Raw genomic sequence first — 21522 nt, forward strand, 5'->3', positions numbered from 1 at the left:
TCTTAACTATCATTTATTTTTATTTTTATTTTCAACAGTGTAAGTTATTTAAAAAAAAATATAAAAAATTAATAAAAAATATTTTTTTATTGAAAAAGTTGAACCTAATATAAATGCACTCACTTAGATAAATAATGTTAGATGCACATTAAGTAAATACATATATGTACCGGGCGGAGGACTACATCCCGGCAGGGGAGACCGGGACCGACCGGGAGTAAGGGGATCGGGGGGACAGATTAAGAAACCGGCGGACTGTGAGACCAGCAACACCGCTTTCTGCATCTTGACTAGGCAGCGAACTACCACAGAAACCCATTCGCCTCAGATGGTGAGCTGACTGGGATAAACCACTCGCAGAATAACGATAGGGATGGTTTCAGTCAGCCCGATCTATATACATACGTTTTTATTATTATTATGTTGTTTTTCTATTGGACAGAAACGAGAAATTCTACACGTGCTGCGATGAGCCGTACTTGGACATCACATTCAATATAACAATGCGGCGGAAAACGCTGTTTTACACAGTCAACATCATCATCCCCTGCATGGGAATCTCTTTTCTAACTGTCCTCACATTCTACTTGCCTTCAGATAGCGGCGAAAAGGTAAGATAGAAACTCATTGTACAATATAGCTCTAAAAGTCCTATCTCTGAAACCAGATCTTTTATGAAAAGACATAAAGCTTTCTTAATTTTTCAAAACTTTAAATGCTTAGTTTTTAGCTAAGTTTGAGTAGTACTTATAATTTTTAATTGCACTGTAAACATGTTGATAAACATTTTTTTTTTTAATAAAATAATATATATACTCCTATCGCACCAATAACCTTATATCAATAGCTATCTATGGCATAGCTATGTCATTTTAAGCCTTCGGTTGCTTGAAAGAAATCGCTATAAAGTGGTCACATGTTGAACCTTTTTCTAGCTTGCTTCATGATTTTTTCTGTGATGAACAGTTAAAATGTATTCATTCTAAATTCAAATTCATCTTAATAATAGCTTAATACCACTTTATCAAGTAAATGCACCAGAAAAAGCGTAAAGTGGAGACAGTGTAGGAATCATTATTTTCGTTTCGTAAGAGAAACTCTTCCAATGATTCTCGGCAAGGGGAGCCGGAGGGTTAGTTTATGAAGGATTGTAATATTATTCTTAACCACTGGACCACCTCGAGGGCCGCCCTCAACCGATTTGGGCGTCCCTAATCGAGACAATTGAGGGAAATTTAAAGCTCGAAGTTTTTATTTTACTTCGTTATAATAACGTTATCTTGGTTAGTTATTTTATACATAGGTGAATAGAATTCGACGGTAAACCCAATAGTTGAAAATGTTGAATTAATATTATAGAGAAGCGTATATTCATTATTGTTAAATGAGAAGTCTCGTTCTAGCTATCCGCTTATATATTTACTTGCAATGTTTTCTGCCATCAAAGACTGCGCGACGAATTGTAAACAAATAGACGACAACAGCGCCTGTACTTTGACTCGCAAACATCGATGGCAACCCCCTCCTAAGAAAGAGAGAGGGATGATTCTTGATATGAAGATATCAAGAACTACCCCTCTCTCTATAGAGATAGAGGCTTAGATAAATTGATATGTAGATTAATTAATATAATGTTTTCAACTGGCTTGAAAAAAGGAGGAGGTATTTGTAACGCGAATTTTCCGCCAATTATATACCGGTTTTGATGTTTATTTGTTTGTGATGTCATACCTATATAAGCGGTCCCATTTTAATTCGGTGAAGATCTATTCGAACGATCCTGGAAAAATCGAAAGAACCAAAAAATGTTTTCATGTAACTGTAGCATTCTCTTACGAAAAGCACAATTTAGTCAAGTGAAACTGATGATGTAGGCCACGGATGGCCACCGAAACTATATAGTTACAATTATTCTATGGGTTGCGCTTCAGTTATAGTATATAGAAAGTGAGAAATTTATGCTCGTCACAATAAAGGAGCAGAAGGTGATGTGCCAGAACTTCTCAACTATTAAGTTCCCGGCTTTGTTAAAAGCAATATTTTGTAAAAGGTTAGAAGCAGTTCACTATTATAACTAAGACATTATTTCAAATTGACCAAATAAAAAGCCTAAAAAAAATTGTTCTCTGCAAATATCAAGAAAGTTCCAATTTTACATTATCTCTACCTACAGCGTAGTATTAAATGACATCATTTTATAGTCGGTGAAAAAAAACATAATTTTTGCTGTTCTACTTTCCGTTTTTTAGAATTTCAAATAAGGCAACTTGGTCGTATACATTCTTCTATATTTAGTCCAATCAATACTTCTATGTAAACTAATATAAAGTGGAATCATTTATTTGTTTGTTTGTAATGATGACTCTGAAACTAATGTACCGATTTAAATCATTCTTTCACAAACACAAAAAATAATCAAAATATTAATAGTTTTCTTTGTTCAAAGGAATATTTAAAATATATTAAATAGTTTTAAATTTATCAAAAACATAAAAAAGATACTTAAAATAAAATCTTGCCTATTTGTATTATTAATATAGAAGTATAATTAAGGACAAATCAATACGGGTATTTAAAATGTTGTTCTGAGATGTTACCTCGCTAGGCTAGATTTTTACGATCAATCACAGTTCCCAAAAATTTCATCGAATTCTATTCAGTAAGTACTTTGGTTTGAAAACCAAAACAGTTAAAAAATATATATCCATGTGTCATTCAAGTTAACAAAATTTCATTTATTTTATATATTATATGTACTATTATAGGTACTAATAAAATCTATTAAGTACTTACAATGACCTTAGTTTTATATATTACAAAATTCTGGTAATTAATAATTTTAATGCGCTAATCTATTTATCACCTAGACACTCATATACATAATCTCACTATGCAATTTGTTTTCATGCAAGTATAATAAGAAGAATGTCAATGAATAATAACACGTTATTATATAAATACCTAATAACTTTTTCGTGTTTCCTTCGTATTAGTGTTTATAATTAGTGTTTGCTCAAAAACGACCTTTACTTTCCGTTCTACGGCGAGATGTGTACGCAGCCTAAAAATATGATTTTTTACACAGGTAACGCTTTCGATTTCAATCTTGATCAGTCTGCACGTGTTCTTCCTGCTGGTAGTGGAGATTATTCCTCCGACGTCGCTCGTAGTGCCTCTACTTGGAAAATATCTCATTTTTGCAATGATATTGGTATCAATAAGGTAAGCATTTTGTTATTAAATGATGCCTTTATTTTTAACGAGGTTTAAAAATAATGTTTATGTCACGTAACCAAAAAGCGTTATATGTCATGCGATTAAATATCATCCTTATTGCAATATAATTGAGTTTTAATTAGTATTCAGGATGACAAATACTTTTTGTCGCGGGCTGAAACTTGCATTTTATTTTTGCGATAATGGTTGTTATCCTTTTAGTATTAGAAACAATTTTTGATCTTTTATTTCGATATAATAATCATTCATACAGAATATTCAACCCTACCCATGGGTAGGGTTGAGTACCTGTTTTAAAGGAAAAAGATCTACTGGGATTTTAAAAAACTGAAACATCGGAAACAACTAATAATAAGAAGTCACGTGGTGCCTTTAATAGCTCGGTCATGCCCTTACTCATATACACTTTTGGCATTCTAAAGTGGACTCAAACTGAACTAGACACCCTGGACTGTAAAGTTCGCAAACTGTTGACGGCTTACCGTATGCATCACCCACGTTCCTCTGTAATGAGGTTGTACATCCCACGCAAGTGTGGAGGACGTGGTCTTCTGAATGCCAAGAACCTTCATAATCGTGAGGTGTGCAATCTTAGAGATCATTTTCTTAGAATGAATATGGGTATGTGTAAGGATGTCGTTGCAGTAGATAAGGGTCTTACTCCACTATTCCTTGGCAAAGAGAACTGGCGCAAGCCAAAAGTACTTAGCAACTCAGATCGTGTGGCGGTATGGAAGAGTAAGGAGTTGCATGGCAGATTCTACAAGGCCCTGTCGGGTCCAGATGTAGATCAAATCGCATCTGTATCCTGGTTACAGTTCGGTGACCTATTTGGGGAAACCGAGGGTTTTGTCTGTGCAATTATGGACGAAGTCATCAAGACGAGAAACTACCGGAAACACATTATGAAAGATGGCACTCTAGACATATGTCGAGCGTGTCATCGTCCTGGGGAGTCCCTCAGGCATATAGTTTCCGGGTGTTCTCATCTTGCTAACGGCGAATACTTGCACAGACATAATCAAGTAGCCAGGATAGTTCATCAACAACTTGCTCTTCGCTTTGGCCTTATCGATTTTGAGATGCCTTACTATAGGTACGACCCAGCGTCAGTTCTTGAAAATAGCAGTGCATTGCTCTACTGGGATCGAACGATTATCACTGACAGGTATATTACAGCTAATAGACCTGATATAGTGCTAGTCGATCGATCAGTGCGCCGTGCAATAATTGTTGACATAACTATTCCACATGACGATAATCTGGTGAAAGCTGAAAAGGAAAAAGTATCTAAATACTTGGACCTTGATCACGAGATTACCGCCATGTGGAATGTTGAGTCGACCGTTGTTGTTCCGATAGTCGTTTCAGTCAATGGTCTTCTCGCGAAAAGCTTCGACCAACATCTCAAGAAGCTTTCGCTTGGTTGTTGGATCAAGGGTCGGATACAGAAGGCAGTAGTCCTTGAAACGGCGCGTATTGTGAGGAGGTTTCTCACTCTGGAGCCCTGACCACCGGTTGCTTGGGCATTCAAAAGCCCCGCAAGCGGAGAGTGGTAGTTTTTTTTTATAAATTTTTAATAGTGTTTTTTAATTTATTCTTAAGCATTGTTAATAATTTAAAAAAAAAAGAAAAATAATAAATGATAGAAAAAGAAGTCACGTGGCATTTCTTTAGTATACCGAATTCGTGATATTATTCAGCTCAAGACAATAAGATTATTACAAAGTCGTAACACGTTCTTTAGCAATTTCTCGCAAGCGTATATCGTGTGTATATTTAAGGCTTTTGTTGGCTCTTACGACTTGTGATTCTTGACCCGAGCGTCAAGTCGACTTGGCGACATGTTCTCTCATAACAAAATAAATGAGATTTTGGAGAACGAAAATAAACAGTAACTTTGGATATATAACTTGATGTTAGACATTCATCTAGAGTTTTTCAAATGGGTAATAATTTCGTGAAAGATTTTCCTTTTAGCTTAATAATAAAAAGTTTCACGTTAGAATAACATCACTTGAAAAGCAAAAAGTTCACCTTGTTCGCACGAATCTCGCCTAAATACCCACGGCTGAGTCGAGCCAGGTACAAGCCACAGAATTTCCATATAAATTAGAATTCGGCATTTATACCAGATATTTGATTGCATAACTTTGTGTTCAAAGAACATAATAACGTTTTGTAACTTTCCAGCTAGAGGTTTGTGACGAGGTGGTTATTGAAATTACGTTTTTCATATTTTTGTGACTTTAATCATATATCTGTAAAATTCATTTATTAAGATGGAGAGATGCAATATTTTTCACCGTTTACTGCACTATAATCAACTGTTTAATAAGGAAGAAGAGACAAGTACATTATATGACGATGCCATATCTCAATTCTGAATGCAAGAGTCCAAAACCTAAATTAAAATTGATCACGAATATATTATTAACCAGCTGTTAACCAAGTCTTCATCCGCGTTTATTTTGGGTTATTAAAAACCCCGCAGAAAGCTTTTATTTTCCCGTGATAAAATCTATACAATGGCCGTTTCTGAGATTCAAACTATTTCACCAAAACAAGTCAAGCGATGAAGCCACGCTAAAATATAGTATTTGTTACCTATATAATTAATGACTTTTCTTAAATCTATCGGGAAACTTTTACCTGCAGTTTTCCCGGGATAAATTTTATCGTTCATCCATGTCCAGGGTACAAGTTACATGTGTGCCAAATTTCATCAAGATCATACCGAACAAAGGTTCAGTGACAAAGAAACGCACTTTAACTTTTATATTTGTATGGATTAATATTTAAGAATAAGAAAAAAAAAATTTCAAAAATCCAGTTTTCAAACACTTCCAATACGAAGGCCACGTAGTTTTGATTATTTAACACATTATTCTTTAACACGTGGCACCGCTACGTTACATATAATGACAACGCTTTGTCCAAATTTCAGAATCTGCTTTCAGCCTGTTTTCCTTGAGTCGAGACACACCCTTTTATGTATGCTATAGTTAGGGATAAACTTGTTAGTACAAGCTGTAACGCAGTCACGTTCAGTCGTAATAAGATATTGGTAGCACTTGCAGGAAGGGTAAATAAGTAGGTAAATTGCTTACTCAAGGGCTTGGTGCTGCCGTACATTATATTATCCTCACCGCTCGCAGAATTAAGCCCATATATCTTGATTAACTTCTATCATTTAAGATAGAGGCTCACACCAAACCGTGTAATAGCTTATATAGATAAATTATTGCGATTAGTCTTAGGGAAGGTTTAATTAACAAAGTGAGAAAATTACCTATAGCTATATAAAGTAAGTAAACCTTAGTAATATAACCAGCAAAGGTTACCGATCTTTGGTAGTTAATAATTATGCCCGCTTTCTTCGTCCGCGTGTATTACGGTTTTTTTATAAATCCCACCGGAACTGTTTCTATTGTTGAGATAATGCTACGCTCAGTCTTTTTAACTAACTAACTATATGCCAAAAATCAAGTCGATCGGTTGCGGTTGATCACTTTCACATTAATAGTATACAAATACTGCATAGTATAGAAATGCTGCCTGAAGGTTAAGACCTTATATTCTTGTTTAATATAGTTTTAGAGGAGCAAATCATTATAGTTTTGATGACCTTCCCGGCCTCTATGGTTTTAATTAAGCGGTCCCGATATCAATCCCTAGCAGGGACAATTCGGGAATTTATTATTTCTAAATTTTCTCTGGTCTGCTGGCTATTTACCACCATGTACCAGTTCCAGTACCATGTTGCGTAGAAACCGATTAGGGGTATGTGTTTAATATAATTGCCATTACCTTATCTGGTTAATCCGTTACCACCTTAAACTGCATCATCTCTTACCAGCAGGTGAGATCGCAGTCAGGGGCTAACTTGTAGTGGAATAAAAAAATGTAAATAATAATTCTTATCTTTTTGTAGTTATACTTCTTTTGGCGCGTTAGTGAAAAATGGTGAGAGTAAATTTTTAAGATGCACGCGCACACCGTTACGAATTACCGACACCATCAAGTTAGCTATGGTCAACATTTTAGTTTTTCAAAAAAGGTTTTACAGTTGACATTAAATAATTAAAACAATACCTTTTTCTATTATTGAAGTCTAACTTCTAACGCGTGTACATAAGTACACACGTTTTTTTTAAGAAACGTTCTGCCAAGAAGGCTGTAGAAGAGGGGACACTCAGGTCCCCACACACACGACAGGGGCGTTAAAATAAGATAAATAAGTTTCCTTTTACTTTGACATCACTCGGGTGCTCCACTAAACCTTCTGCTAAACTCAACCTTTGTGTACAGTTTCCGGAGAAAATATCCCATTTAATGGTTGAAACTCACATTGATGCTAGTGAAATGTTAAATTAATACATGGATTTTGTTGCAGTATATGCGTTACGGTAGTCGTGCTAAACGTACATTTCCGGTCTCCACAAACTCATCGGATGGCACCATGGGTTAAGAGAGTCTTCATTCACATTTTGCCAAGACTACTTTTCATGAAACGACCGCAGTATAAATTCGACACAACAAGGTAAGATTCCGAAAAATTGGTGATGGTAAGAAGCTGAGACAATAAAAAAGGCTGTTTTGTTAGGTAATGGTTATACTGCTAACTGTTTCATAAATGTATGCTTATAACGATTTACCTACAATAGGAGTTCTTGGTGTACTTGACGTTAAGCAATATCTTGACACTAGTAAAGGTATATGAACGTCCTATTTTCTGATGAGATAACAACTTTACTACTTTGAGTATTAAGAGTTTCAAATACATGTTTATAATATAGAACCTCTTTACATTCAAACGGCGTTACACAGAACTTTTTTAGGTCGTATTTACTTCTAAGTGATATTGTAACCATCTGTTCGAAATCTACCGGTGGTAAAATCAGATTTTTTTAAATATTCTGTCTAGAGTTAATTCATTTGCCAGACTAGCACGATACTATTCTGTCCTCATAATGTCTCTCATCTTCCCATAATTATAATTTTAAACTACTAAAAAAAACATTTAAAAAAAATGGAGGTAGGTTTTGTTATTTATAGTTTAATATTACACCTAAAATTAAAAAAAAAACAGTGAAGCTATGCGACATTTTTAAAACTTATAATGAGGTTGGAACTCGTTAACGTAACATAAAAGTGGGTACTTATACAAAGTTGCTGAGAGTACCTACATGCCGTAAAGTTGGGAACTCAATATAAAGTGGTGCGAAATTCAAATATTTGCATTACGATCCATACTAACCCAGGAGGTTAGATTAACGCTTCAGAAAATTGAAGGATTAACTTTGTTTCATCAATAATTCAGTTTGATTGTTTTGGTTGGCTGCGTGATTTACAATAAGGTATTGTAGTAAATATTCATCGGTGATAGCCCAGTGCTAAATATTTCGGCTTCACTTTCGGTGGGCCGAGTTCGAATCACAGCACGCACCTCCAACTTTTGTAAGTTATGTGCACTGCATTAAGAACATACGGAAAACGTGTACACGACTAATATTGAAGCAACAAAAACCACTCTACTTTAGTAGTGTTTCTCGAACAGGTGGTTTGTAACTTTATTATTTTTAGTAGTTGACATTAATTATTTTACGTCTAATTTTGTTTACCATAACACGGGAAAAATGAGAAAAGATTGTGAGCTAGCAACATTCCGCGGATGTGAAGCAAGACGTCGGGGAGCGTTTATACTGTTTTTGGACACAATTCACTGCATGCAATAATGACTGAATGAGTATTCTGTATGTTATCAATTCTGTGGTTGGGTGCGTTTTAAGTAATTAACCTACCTTTATATTTTTATTCTGCTGAAATTAATCCATGACCCTCATTTGATCTTATTGTAAACACAACCCACATCATGGTTGACACTCCGATTTTTTTATGAAAGCTTTTTAGTACAGTTTTTTCTCTAAAAATATTGACCACATCCATAGACCTATGGGCATAAAAGCCTTTTATTTATTTTTTTATTTGTACAACCTGTATCGATTGTGATATTAGCTATATAATTCTTAGCTCATCAAGATACTATTAATACCAGAACTTGCGAGACGATTTAGCTTCCACAAATATAAAATAGAAACCCTAAAAATAGGTCATTGGCGTCTGAGCGATACCATAAGATGTTACGTAGATCTTCTTTAGCCCCCGACGCAAAAACGATGGAGTGTTATAAGTTTTACTTGGCTGTGTGTGTGTGAGTGTGTGTGTGTGTGTCAGTGTCTGTGACAGTCATAATATTTCCCGGGTCGAATAAACCGAAAATCAAAAATAGCCGCCGCCACAAATAGACGGATATCATGTTTTTCCACAACTCACACAATATGAGTATCAAATGAAAGGGCTTGACTAGTAGAATATATGTATAGTTAATGTCTTGTGGGGGGCTTTGGCTGTGGCTATGTACCACCCTAAAGACAGAGACGTGCCGCCATGCGAGTTCCGGTACGATGTTGCGTAGAAGCCGATTGTTGGTATGGGTATAATTAAACTGCCAGTTTAGGCCGCTACCATCTTAGACTACATCATCACATGCAGGGCACGGGTGTGATTGCAGTTGAGAGATGTAGTGGAAATAAATATGAAAAAGTGCTAAAATATGATTAGAATACTAATAAAATATATAATATAATGTAATATTAGTAAATTCCGCCACCATCTACAAGGTTATTATAGCTCAGGTGGGAAGTCGGGCGGGCGAGAAACCAGAAGACCGCGTTTCGAGTCCAGATGGTGATGATCTGGTGAAAACTGAAATAGATAAAGTATCATAATATTTTACAACGAAAATGCCGTCATGTTATGTTTTATTCCGATAGTCTTTTCAGTCAATGATCTTCTCGCACAAAGCTTCGACCATTTTAAGAAGCTTTTGATTGGTTGTTGTATCAAGGGTCGTATACAAAAGGCTCTGGAGCCTTGACCACCGGTTGCTTGAGTACGAAAGCCCATTTAATATATTTAATAGCTAATTTTATAAAAAAAAATGACAATTTAACATTGTTGAAAATTATTATTAAATACTCTTAGGTGCACTAAAGCGGTAAAACTGACGGGCCCGTAAAGGCGGAACATGATTCAATTTGTAGATGCTTTATCACAAGAAGACACTATAGAGAAACGGTTCCCGCTGCGGCCACAGATCGTTACGTAAACGGCTCTCCGACAATGCTTTGAATGCGGCCCAGCCTCTTTAAACATTCACCGAACACTTACATAAACAATATATTAATGTAAAGCTGGAATCAGGAATTTCGTTGTAAAATACTAGTTTCAAAACTAACTTTGTTGTGTAAATCAAACTTTCTAATGTTACTTGACAAGAGCAAAATAGTAGCCTGTTTTCTCATAAATACTAATTGATTCTTGGGAACCTTTCTGTATATTTTGGAAACATTTCATAATGTTTTAAGTTACCTATGTAAATGTACACTAGTATATTATCTTTTGTACATAAAATCTTCCAACAGCAAGAAAATTATTTAACCATGTTTTTTCGTTCTGCTTAGGACTCTAACAGCTGAAAAATAAAATTGAAATGGTTAACTTTGTACGGGAATTGTCGCTTATGATTAGCTTTAGGCATGATTTCTTGTGGATATATCCCAGATCATTGCGGTCTATCCCGTCGTAGCTTGAGATGAACGACGTAGCATAGTATGTAGCTCGTAGACCGTGGCTACGAGGTTTTTAATGTATGTTAACGTAGACAGCTAATTCTAACTAAGAATTAAGTATATTTTCTATTCACTAAATTTTTTTATTAATAAATAACCTTTCCTTACTTTATCATATTGATATAAGTAAAATTTAAGGGATAATCTAAGCTTTTCCCAAGTTAAACAATTTCAATATGAAATTGTTCAATTTAGATTAGTGCAAGTTACCACACCACATCTGTCGGGTGTCCTGAGCACAAGTTTTTTTTTCTAACTCCTTATGGTGGCCTCTGTCTTCGAAAAACTGTCACCCCTAACCAAAACTTTAATCTCACCTGGTAGGTATTATTTAAGTATCCTGCACCTATTTTCCGTCTTATTTATATTATGATAGTTTTTATGTTATAATTTTTATTATAGGTTTTTTTTTTAAATAAATTATTCATAAATATTTATAGTTATATACCGACTTTAGAGAATAATTAGTGAGGTTCCTACTAACGTTGCGCCTTATAGTTCCGGGTCTATTTTTCAGTATCCTAAAAGATATATCAAAATAGGCCTGAAACACCACCATTTTCCAATTTCCAAAATTTTCCAAATAATAATATCTTGATAGAAAACCCTAACGCAATATTAAAGTGCAACATGTTCTATTACCTTTTAGTCTTTTCTAATCCGTACTGGTTGCCTTTATATCTGAGTAACAGTCAGTACAGACCGCTACTTGCATAAGTATAACACTATGTAAAAAGTGAAGCGAAATACATTCCAAGCTTGATGTAAGTATGCTAGCTTCTAGTTCGTTCGATCGCGTTCTTTTTTGCGAAGTAAACTAACTATGGTGTTCCATTAATTGTCTTAGTATAAGGCAAAGCTAAACCGTAACGTTCAACTTTTTGCGTGTAAACTATTGGTCACACGTTAGACGCAGACTAGTCAAAGTCAGAGTCAAATATTTCTTTGTTCAAAAAGGCACATAGATGGCACTTTTGATGTGTACAATACATGTAAAATATGACATAGGAGTGTGTTGATGGCGATAAATAAATTCGTCAACTTAAAACTAAAGCTACGAGGGTTCCAAACGCGCCCTGGTCTAAGAAGAAGCCCACAACAAACTCAGCCGGTGTTTTTTTGTTATCATCATCCCACATTGTCCTTTAAAAACTATTAAAGAAGCAACCTGGTTAGAGCAATAATTTACACCCAAGCATTTTTATCGTTGACGTAGTCCTTAATACTATAATAGGACTTTTCTATAAGCTTACGTTTAAAAAACTCAAGATCGAGGGCCGGTATGGCCTTCGCTTTAGGAGCCAAACGTTCTTCGGCTAATGGCAAAGATTAACGTAAAAACGTATCGCAGGTCGCGCTTCACGACTTGTGGTGTGGTGGTACGCTGCGGAGGTGCTGCGCGGCCGCTGTACCCGTATCGGCTAGCCGCAGCCGATGATGACTGCTGCGCGCCCGGGGCTTGGCCGCCGCCCGCCGTACCCAGCCGCCCACTCACGCGCACGCCCAGCAAAGAAGACCTCACGAACACCACTTATGTGCAGTCTGGGTAACCTTTAAAAATACTTACTATTAGACATTGATTCATCATCATAATCACTTCAACCGATGGACGTCCACTGCTGGATATACGCCTTTGTAGAGAGTTCCAAAATTCACGGTCGGGGGCACTTGTCTTTTGGCTCCCAGAGACTCGCTTGATGTCGTCTGTCCACCTGGTCGGGCTACACCAACGTATGCGTTTCGCCATTCCAGCTTTCTTGAGCTAAGTCGGTAACTCTGGATCTTCTACGGATCTCCTTATTCCTGACTTGAGATACTCCAAGCAGCTCTTTCCATCGCCCGTTAAGTGACTTCTTATAAGGCCCATGGTAAGTGAGACTTTTTGACTTTTTTTATAAATTGATCAGTATTCATAAAAAGTTGCTACGTTTTCGCGAAGAATATGCTAAGGAGCATGTATCTCAGGAGAAGGATGAAGTTACAACTCTAATAAGAATAAATTGTTAGGGGGTCCCAGGACGTGGACATCCTCTTCTCATATAAATCTGTGTAGAACAACCCGTTAGGTAGGTGGGTAGGTAGCTGAGTTGAGGAATTTAGAAAATTTTATAGGTAGCTGAAATATCATGGAATGGTAGTGTAGGGCGCTGTCGGTCCGTGTTCACATGTCAGCTCGCAGAGTTTGCATGTTGTAAGCAGCTTAAGTTATTTTTTGGGGCGTATTGCCAGTCCTTTTATACGTGCAGTCTGTGGGCTAGATATACGCAGCGGAGCTACAGCGTCCTGCGTGTTCAACAATGTGGAGGGTGGTGCTGGGAAAACCACGGATGATAGCGTGGAAGACTTTTACGCAACCATGCGCAAACGTATTGTGTCCATGATAGGTTGACTTGTAGGTATCACTAATACTTTGCACAGCACATTGCCTTGTAGACTGGACAGTCCTCGGTGGAGGTCATAGAAAGATACTGGTGTCAGCGCTAGGGGAAAAGTAAGTAGCTTTTGTAATAGCGTAATGTAAGTTTTGTTTTCTTTAGAATTAGCGATAGAAAGAATTATGCTCCAATATAATTAAAAATATAATTCTGAAGTAAACTTTTTATTATTATATTTAAAAATACAAATGTGTGTTTTGACTACTCCACCGATCATGATAAAATTTTGCATTCACACATGTGTACGTACATGATTGCATTGCATCGGTAGTGCTTTATTCGAGCTGACGGTTGAAAATAAAATTCTTCTCAAAAATGGCTTCACTACCAGTTTATATTCAAACATGTTAACAAATCTAGACTTTAGCGATAAGACCGCCTTTGCACGCTCTATTTTCTATTCTAAGTTTTTTCTGTATATGTGTTTACTTTGTATGAAATGTGTGTGTGCAACAAAGATTTCAAACAAACACGAACTGTAGAAGATCGCCATGTTATTACTCCTTAAATAAACTTCGTATGTACGTACTGATACTACTTATGTAAATATTACTGTTATATCAGTGTATTATGCAAATAAAGATCTACCTATCCATCTATCAATTTATCTCATGAAAATCAAGCCAAAAATATAAGTCAATTATTTCTTGTATAATCTAACAATACTGAAGAAATTGTCCTTCGGGAAACGTCTGACCGAGTTAATTAATCACTTTATCGGATCACTACAGGCCTTCATTATGTTTTCTGCCTGTTCTTACACGTTTAATCAACTACGAAAATAATAAAACAAGATGAAAGCTCGTAATACCCTGGCCTAGTTAGAAAATGTATTATAGGTGAATTATTAGATATACTTTAATTAAGAAAGACATGTGGTACGAAATGTGTGGTAGAAAGGTACCATATACTCGTTCACCAATACATCACCAATCCACCCGTTATCATTATAGTTTGCCCGTGATGATTATAGACAAAAATCAGGAACTGAAAAAGTTAATTGAAAAGAAATTTAAAATTAAGATGAGAAAGTTCTGATTTAGTGTGTTAATAATTAATTTCGGATTTCATCACCATCATCATCATCACCATATCAACCCATTGCCGGCCCACTACAACCGGTCATCTCCCACAATGATAAGAGGTTAAGGCCTTAGTACACCACGCTGGCCCAGTGCGGATTGGTGGACTCCACACACCTTTGAGCACACATAACTTAATAGCCACTGGGCTAGCTATTCAATCCATTTACTTACTGTAATTATCATCATCATCTTCATCACCCGCCCAATAAAGTCCCAATGCTGGGCACGTGCCCTTCTCTTATGAGAGTCTTTAGAGTATAGACTACACTGCTCCAATGCTGGTTTGTGGGCTCAAACGACTATAACAAGTTGGTGATAAGAACTGTTTAGAGCTGCAAAAAACTTAGTACATATTAGACCTAAAGAATTCAAGCCTTCTATGAAATAGTACCTTGACGAACCAGACTGACAGACTAACTGACAAACTAGTTATTCAATAATGGTCCAGTTTTTGGGTAAATAAGGGTATCTAAAATTTAATATATTTTCCGGTCACCTTTATTATTTCGTTATCTTATTTCTAAGTCTTGACTTTTCTTTTGTCAGCGATTTTAATAAAGCCCATAAGGTGTTTAGCGCTAATGTTCTTATACGCATTTTACCTTTTCTTCGTTGTATTGGGAAACGTTAAGATCGTGAGATTTTTGATAAGATTAACGTTTGATCTTCGAATTAAATTTTGAATCTATTATGTTGCTAGAAGAAATAAATCCCGTTGGTTTAGTAGTGAGCGTGTTTACTTACGGTTCACAAAGCTCAGTTCAATTCTCAGGTGCCGCATATAATAGTTAAGTATTTTATTTATAAGTTTACTTATGGTTCCAAATTATGGTAACTGAGGAAGAAGGCTCAGAGTCACACAGCCGGCGATAGAGAGCCATTGCCCGCTGTGTGACTCGGAGCCTTCTTATGAGACCAATAGTGAGCGACCTCGTTTCGGAGCTAGGCTCGTAGTATCTTTACGTTATCAAATCAGGAATGAGGAGAACCAGAGTTACAGTCATAGGTTAACAAGTAGCGAAGTTGAAGTGGGAATGGGCGAGGCAAGTAGCTCGCAGAACTGATGGACGTTGGGGACTCAAGTTACTGTAATGGCGACCTAGTAGCGGTTAAAACATGGTAGTTCCCCGGCGAGTTCACCTCGAACTACCTATGTGATAGGATAACAGGTCGCCGCTGGACCCAAGCAGCACAAGTCCGTAGTATTTGGAATTTCCTACAAAACACCTATATACCTATAGCAGAGGACGTAAATTGGTTGATATAATGATGCTCAAATAACATTCTAAGGTCTAAATCGCTCACCTATATGAGTGACAGATTTAGAGCCCAGGCGCAGCCTAGATTTGCTCGCTCGCAATGGAGGAGTCGTTCTCGCATATTAAACTCTGCGGCGAAGTCAAATGGGCTTAGTGCCACTCGTTTTAAAGTCTCAAATTTAAAAAATATTATAAAATCTCGGCCTAAACGCCTATCGTAGTTACCTTAGTGTTGTAGGCAAATTTGAGCTTTAATGGAATGTAAATAAAATTCGTTTTACTCGGCTGTTCAAGTATCTCGTTGCTCTGTTTTATAGTAATTATTGACAAACCAAGCAGATGGCTCACCTGGTATTAAGTAAAAAACCATTGCCTGTAAATAAAGCAACAATTTAGGGCGTGCAAGGAACACGTCCTGCAATCTGCCACCCTTTGCCCATCAACCTGAGGCGTAGATGTTGCCTCATGTGCCTGTGGTTTACTCACTCGAAAACGTACTGACGTACGTCAAACTTAGTCTAAAACTACTCCTAGATTGCGAGCGAGAAAAATCTTGTACTAAGGGTAGTGAAACATTAACGGTCCGAGGATGATGTAGATAAAAGTGTACTAAACAATCGTATTGTCTTTTAGGTTGGGTGACAGTAATCGTTTTGGGGGCAGCTGTGTGGTGCACGGGTCGAGCGAAGGCGGTGCGATCCCCGTACCCGAGGAAGAGGCTCTGAGTCCTGTTCCGGAACCACCGCCAGGCTTCAGCCATTCCTCCTGCCCACCTGAAGTTCACAGGACATGTTTTTGTGTGCGCTTCATTGCTGAGCATACGCGAATGCTCGAAGACTCAACTAAGGTATCCTATAATTAAATCGCTTCGTCTATAACCTACAGGCTGTGCTACAAAACTGCGAATCGGCGCGATGAGATTTCGCAACCTCCTTTTTTTCTAATACACGTTAGCCCTTGACTGCAATCACACTTGGTGGTAAGTAAGGATGCAGTCTCAGATGGTCACCGGATTACAGGAGGTATGGCAGCTATAATAAACCCAACCCTAATCGGTTTCCACGTGCTAAACGCTAAATCGCCTGACGACACGTCTTCGTCGTTAAGGTGCCAAGCCACGGCCAAAGCCTCTCACTAGAACAGGCTAGAGAATACTCGGAAATTATTTCCAAAATGTCCCTACCGGGAATCCAATCCGCTTTAAACCACACTGAGATAATAATATATTTAACACGTGGTAACTTTTCTAAGTTATTTGCGTTTTAATCATTTAAATATTACTGTGAAGGAAAATGAATCCCTGAGAGTTCTCCATAATGTTCTCAAAGGCGTGTGGAGTCCACCAATCCGCATAATGATGACTTTTCGATAACAGCGGATCGGCCTTCGTGGATTAAAACAATTTTACACGTAAGACCTACTAAATCTTCCGGTAATCGGTAATGAAATAAAGCACCAATATGATTTTTTTCAGGTAAAAGAAGATTGGAAATATGTCGCAATGGTGCTAGATCGTTTATTTTTATGGATATTCACGCTAGCCGTCCTAGTCGGAACGGCTGGCATTATTCTACAGGCGCCCACGCTCTACGATGACAGAGTACCGATAGATAAGGCCTTCAATCAAATCGCCACCTCAACCCTAGTTCGGTGTCCACCGCCCTCATAATGGGGTATAAAGCTTGGCGAAATTCGAGCCGTATCAATAAACGAAAATCACCCATAATCGTTTTTGTAAGCATATTTTATAACAATCATTTATTCACCATAAAATTATTATTACTTGACAAAACAGGGCGCATTCACTGTGTAGGGTCTTCTAAAGTTTATGCTTTCTTAGACGGCCTATTGGTGCTGCGAGAAGCCATCCTGCTTTCTGAGTCCAAGGCTGTGGGTTTGATTCCCACAACTGGAAATTGTTTGTGTGATGAACATTAATGTTTTTCAGTAGCTGGGTGTTTCTCCGTATATTATAAGTAGGTACTCATAACACAAACTAGCCTTACTTTGGGGCTAGCTGGTGTTGGATGTATTTTCGTAGAAAATACTATTTATTTAAGATTGAGAAGTCACAGGTTTTTTTTTTTGTAATACCGTGTAAGCGTTTTATAGCGCTTAAGGCAAAAGTAATACCGCTGCGTCTTTTGCGTCCATAACGGTGTTAAGCTTTACGTCTTGCGAGCGGCCAATCACAAATCGACTGCTCGCACGCGCTTCACGTGATTGGTCACACACTGCACGCAAACTTAAATGGTGCTGAGCACGCAGAACGCATTTGGACTTAGTTTAATATTGCCTTAAGACGTCATAATGGCACATATACAATGAAACTTTACAAAAATGAATATTCAACAAATAAAAACAATTATATATAGGGTCCAGTCATTCTTGTGTGATCAGTTGTGTAAAGTATGTATCTAGCATTTATTCAGAACGATAAAAAGTTGCAAGAATTCTTTATTTGGAAGACCCTATACGGTGCATGCAAACAATAATGGTTTAATATTAACGCACTTATATCTTAGTAATTAAATTAATCGCAAAGTGCATACGAAACATATGACATTGACCAAAGGCGATTATTTGTTCAGTAAAATTCGCCTTTCGCTGTGGATGAACAACAAACACTTTTAACCGACTTCTTTTGTCATGTTACTTGTCCTTATTCGTGAAAGCTGAAACGTTTTCGATGTTTCCATGTAAAGCAATCCATTTAATATGAGGATCTGATAAAGACATCTTCATAGAAAGAGATTCAATGGTCAACAGCATATCACTCCAAATCAAGTGCAATTATACTCGTAGTTTAGTAAACACTATACAGTAAAGTTTCATTTTGCTTCTTTGGTCTAGTGGTTAGAATGTTTAATGTGTCCCGGGTTCAAATCTTGAGTCAGGCTAATTATCGTTAGGTATTGAGTGTTTCTGTCTAAAAAAAGGAAAGCAGGTAATAAACACTAGCTTGTTATAATAAACGCTAAACCCCGCTTGGTGGGTACATTATCTTATTACTTAATTATCTACCTTCCGAACCGGTGGTAGAGCCAGTACAAACAAACATACTTGACGTTTCAAAAGTGCTTATATTAGGCCTACTTGAAATAAATAAATGAATTTGAATTTATTCCCTCTCTTTTATGAGAGGAGAAGGAAGCTTCTAAAAGGAGAGAGGAGGCCTTTGCCCAGCAGTGGGACAATTATAGGCTGAAGATGATGATACTTCTAATCAAGAGAACAGTACTATGACATAGAAGTCGGTTTGCTTTTTTTAATTGATTTTATTATGTACTGTAATTTGTTTGTATGTTACAGGTAGTAGAAAACTTTTTATGATATATATATGTGTTTATGTACCTAGGAATATAATACACCCTCCCCTCCTTTTTTAACTTTAATCGTACCTCTAAATAAGCTACTTTAAAATTGCGTAGTTCAATTTAAAGTATAACCAACCCCTAGACTTTTTGAAAACGAATATGAAAGAACATCATTCACAGTTCAAACGATTTCAGGAAAGGTTTTTATGCCAGCCATTTAAGGTAAAAATCCGAACGCAATTCACTCCTTAAAAATAAAAGTTTGAAATACTTTCTTTCCTTTTTTTTAACTTTCACGAACCCTTTCGAATTTAGTCGAGTTCACGAAGGACCAAACTTAACGACCAAAGAAAATCGAGTTTATCATTGTTGGTGTTTTATGACCTGGTCCCGTAAGGCGTACACCGTACATACGCGTCATCACGTTTATGAATGTGCTTACAGATAAAAAATAACGTAATATTTCATCGTAGGATGGGGATTCACGTAGCAAACAAATTACAGTCATAACTTATTTCGGTCACCACAGACTCGTCAGACCTTTAAACGCACACCCGTCCTGCCGTCACGTGTTCTATTCCACGACAAGTATTGTGGGTGTCACTTAAAAGAGCGCTGAGCTGAGTTGATCTATGCAATGGAAAACTCCTACAATTATACATGCAAATGAGTGTATTTGTTAATGAATATTTACTTAAGCCATCCATTTGCAGTTAATTATTAAAACAGCCTAATGCGCTTCATGTGACACCTACAATACGTATTTTATTCTAGTACTTAATATTATGTAGTTCATCTCTCCTATCTTCTTATCTAACTTCTGTACTAGTATTTCATCATGTTTAATAGTATTGTAGGCGTAAATTTGTATTTAGTAATTACTGGTAAGTCATTCTTGCTCTTGTTCGTTGTTGTTTAGATTATGTAAGGAATTTTATACCGGTTGCCAGGGACTGAAACCTTTCTTTGATACAGTACGCAAAATGGGAATTGGATGAAATTAAAAATACTCTATGGACGGTACTGCTCTGTAGACATTACCGAGTATTTAAAATGTTTTTTTTTTGATTAATATTTCCCCCAAAATTTAATTTACGATCAAATCTACGCATCTTGGAATGCATCAAAATGCATCAAATGCATCCCGCTTTTGGCGAACTTTACAGCATTATTTACTTTTTCTTATTTGTTTCGGTCCCTGATCTTGACCAGTCAATATTATATTACCTACCATCAACGTGTGCTCATGAAATGTGACTTTATGATTTTTAGATAATTGTACAATAAATAATTAAAGGCAATGATATTGATGTTATTATTAAATTTAAATATTATTAATTGAAAGTTATTTAAATTAATAGTCGACTAATTATTAATATCTACTCGTGTTTATTTCGTTAAATAAACACGAGTAGATATTAGATAATAAACAAATAATGTGAATATGAAATATCTGATACATGCCAGAGAGTCGCAGGTTCAAATCCTGTCGGTTTCGAAATTTTTTAAATGCATTTTTAATTTATAAAATTGATAATTCCTCCAAGTGTAGGTAAAAAAACTTACTTATAACTATTTACCTACCTAAAACTCCATCGCCTTTGTCGTTATATTTCGTAAAGTTATCAGTCTTCTTTTACCAGTCTATCTTATTAATTTAAATAATTACTCTTAATAAATTCTTATCTTACACTATTATAACTTGTAGAAATAAGCAATTTCTTAAAATTTTCAAGAGTACCTATATGCTAAGTCGTAGAATAGAACATGTACATTAAATATATCGATTTTATTACTTATAAGAAACTTTTAGACGTTCCGACATTTATAGAAAAAAGGGTCATTTTTATGCGTTAGGAAAATATAATTTTCATTATATGTGTAAGAAATTCTGTTCTAATTTATAATTTCCGTTCCTGGGCCTTTAATTTCTATGACGTTTGAATCGTTACATCAACTTGAGACGTCAGTTATTAAATTTATTTTAGTATACAAAATGCATTACGTGGTACATTGTTACGATTTTAATGTCATAAAAATGACAGGCTATTGGACAACACGGTAGCCATTCCAGGTTTACATAATCAATAATTACCAACGTTATAAAATATAACAAGATGAATTTATTTAAATTTAAAAGTAAAATATTCCCATAAGATGTAAGTAGGTATGAAATAAAATATAATTTAAGTGACGATTGCTCAATTTTGTGAACGGGTATAAAGGAGATCACCAATATTCACTATTAAGAAGTCCGTAACCAAATAGCTTTTGCTGCTTTCACTGAGCCTACCATACTAAAATCAGCATACACAAAACATATAACAGTTCAGATCCAATAACGGAAAAAGTAAGAAAACGCACAACCTAAATGCAATATTACGTATTGGTGCTAATTGTTAAAAAATTTCGAGGTGAACTAGATTGACAACTCTTAAAGAAATACAGAAAAGCATAGCGCTGTTTTGAAATATGCCTGTTTTATTTACAGGTGT

At 36.2% G+C, this 21522-nt stretch overlaps 1 protein-coding gene across 1 annotated transcript in view; it reads left to right on the forward strand.

Annotated features, from left to right (window-relative positions):
- The window catches only part of LOC120626188 (acetylcholine receptor subunit alpha-like), a 63812-nt gene extending 46213 nt beyond the window's left edge, over nt 1-17599 (forward strand). The window contains exons 5-10 of the mRNA XM_039893565.1: nt 443-611; nt 3086-3222; nt 7634-7780; nt 12283-12477; nt 16344-16557; nt 17185-17599. Coding sequence (XP_039749499.1) covers nt 443-611; nt 3086-3222; nt 7634-7780; nt 12283-12477; nt 16344-16557; nt 17185-17379 — 1057 coding nt within the window. The 3' untranslated portion in view covers nt 17380-17599. The remainder of the gene's footprint in view (nt 1-442; nt 612-3085; nt 3223-7633; nt 7781-12282; nt 12478-16343; nt 16558-17184) is intronic.
- The last annotated feature ends 3923 nt before the right edge of the window (nt 17600-21522 follow it).

Source organism: Pararge aegeria, chromosome 9 (genome assembly GCF_905163445.1).
Source record: "Pararge aegeria chromosome 9, ilParAegt1.1, whole genome shotgun sequence".
Taxonomy (NCBI): Eukaryota; Metazoa; Arthropoda; class Insecta; order Lepidoptera; family Nymphalidae; genus Pararge; species Pararge aegeria.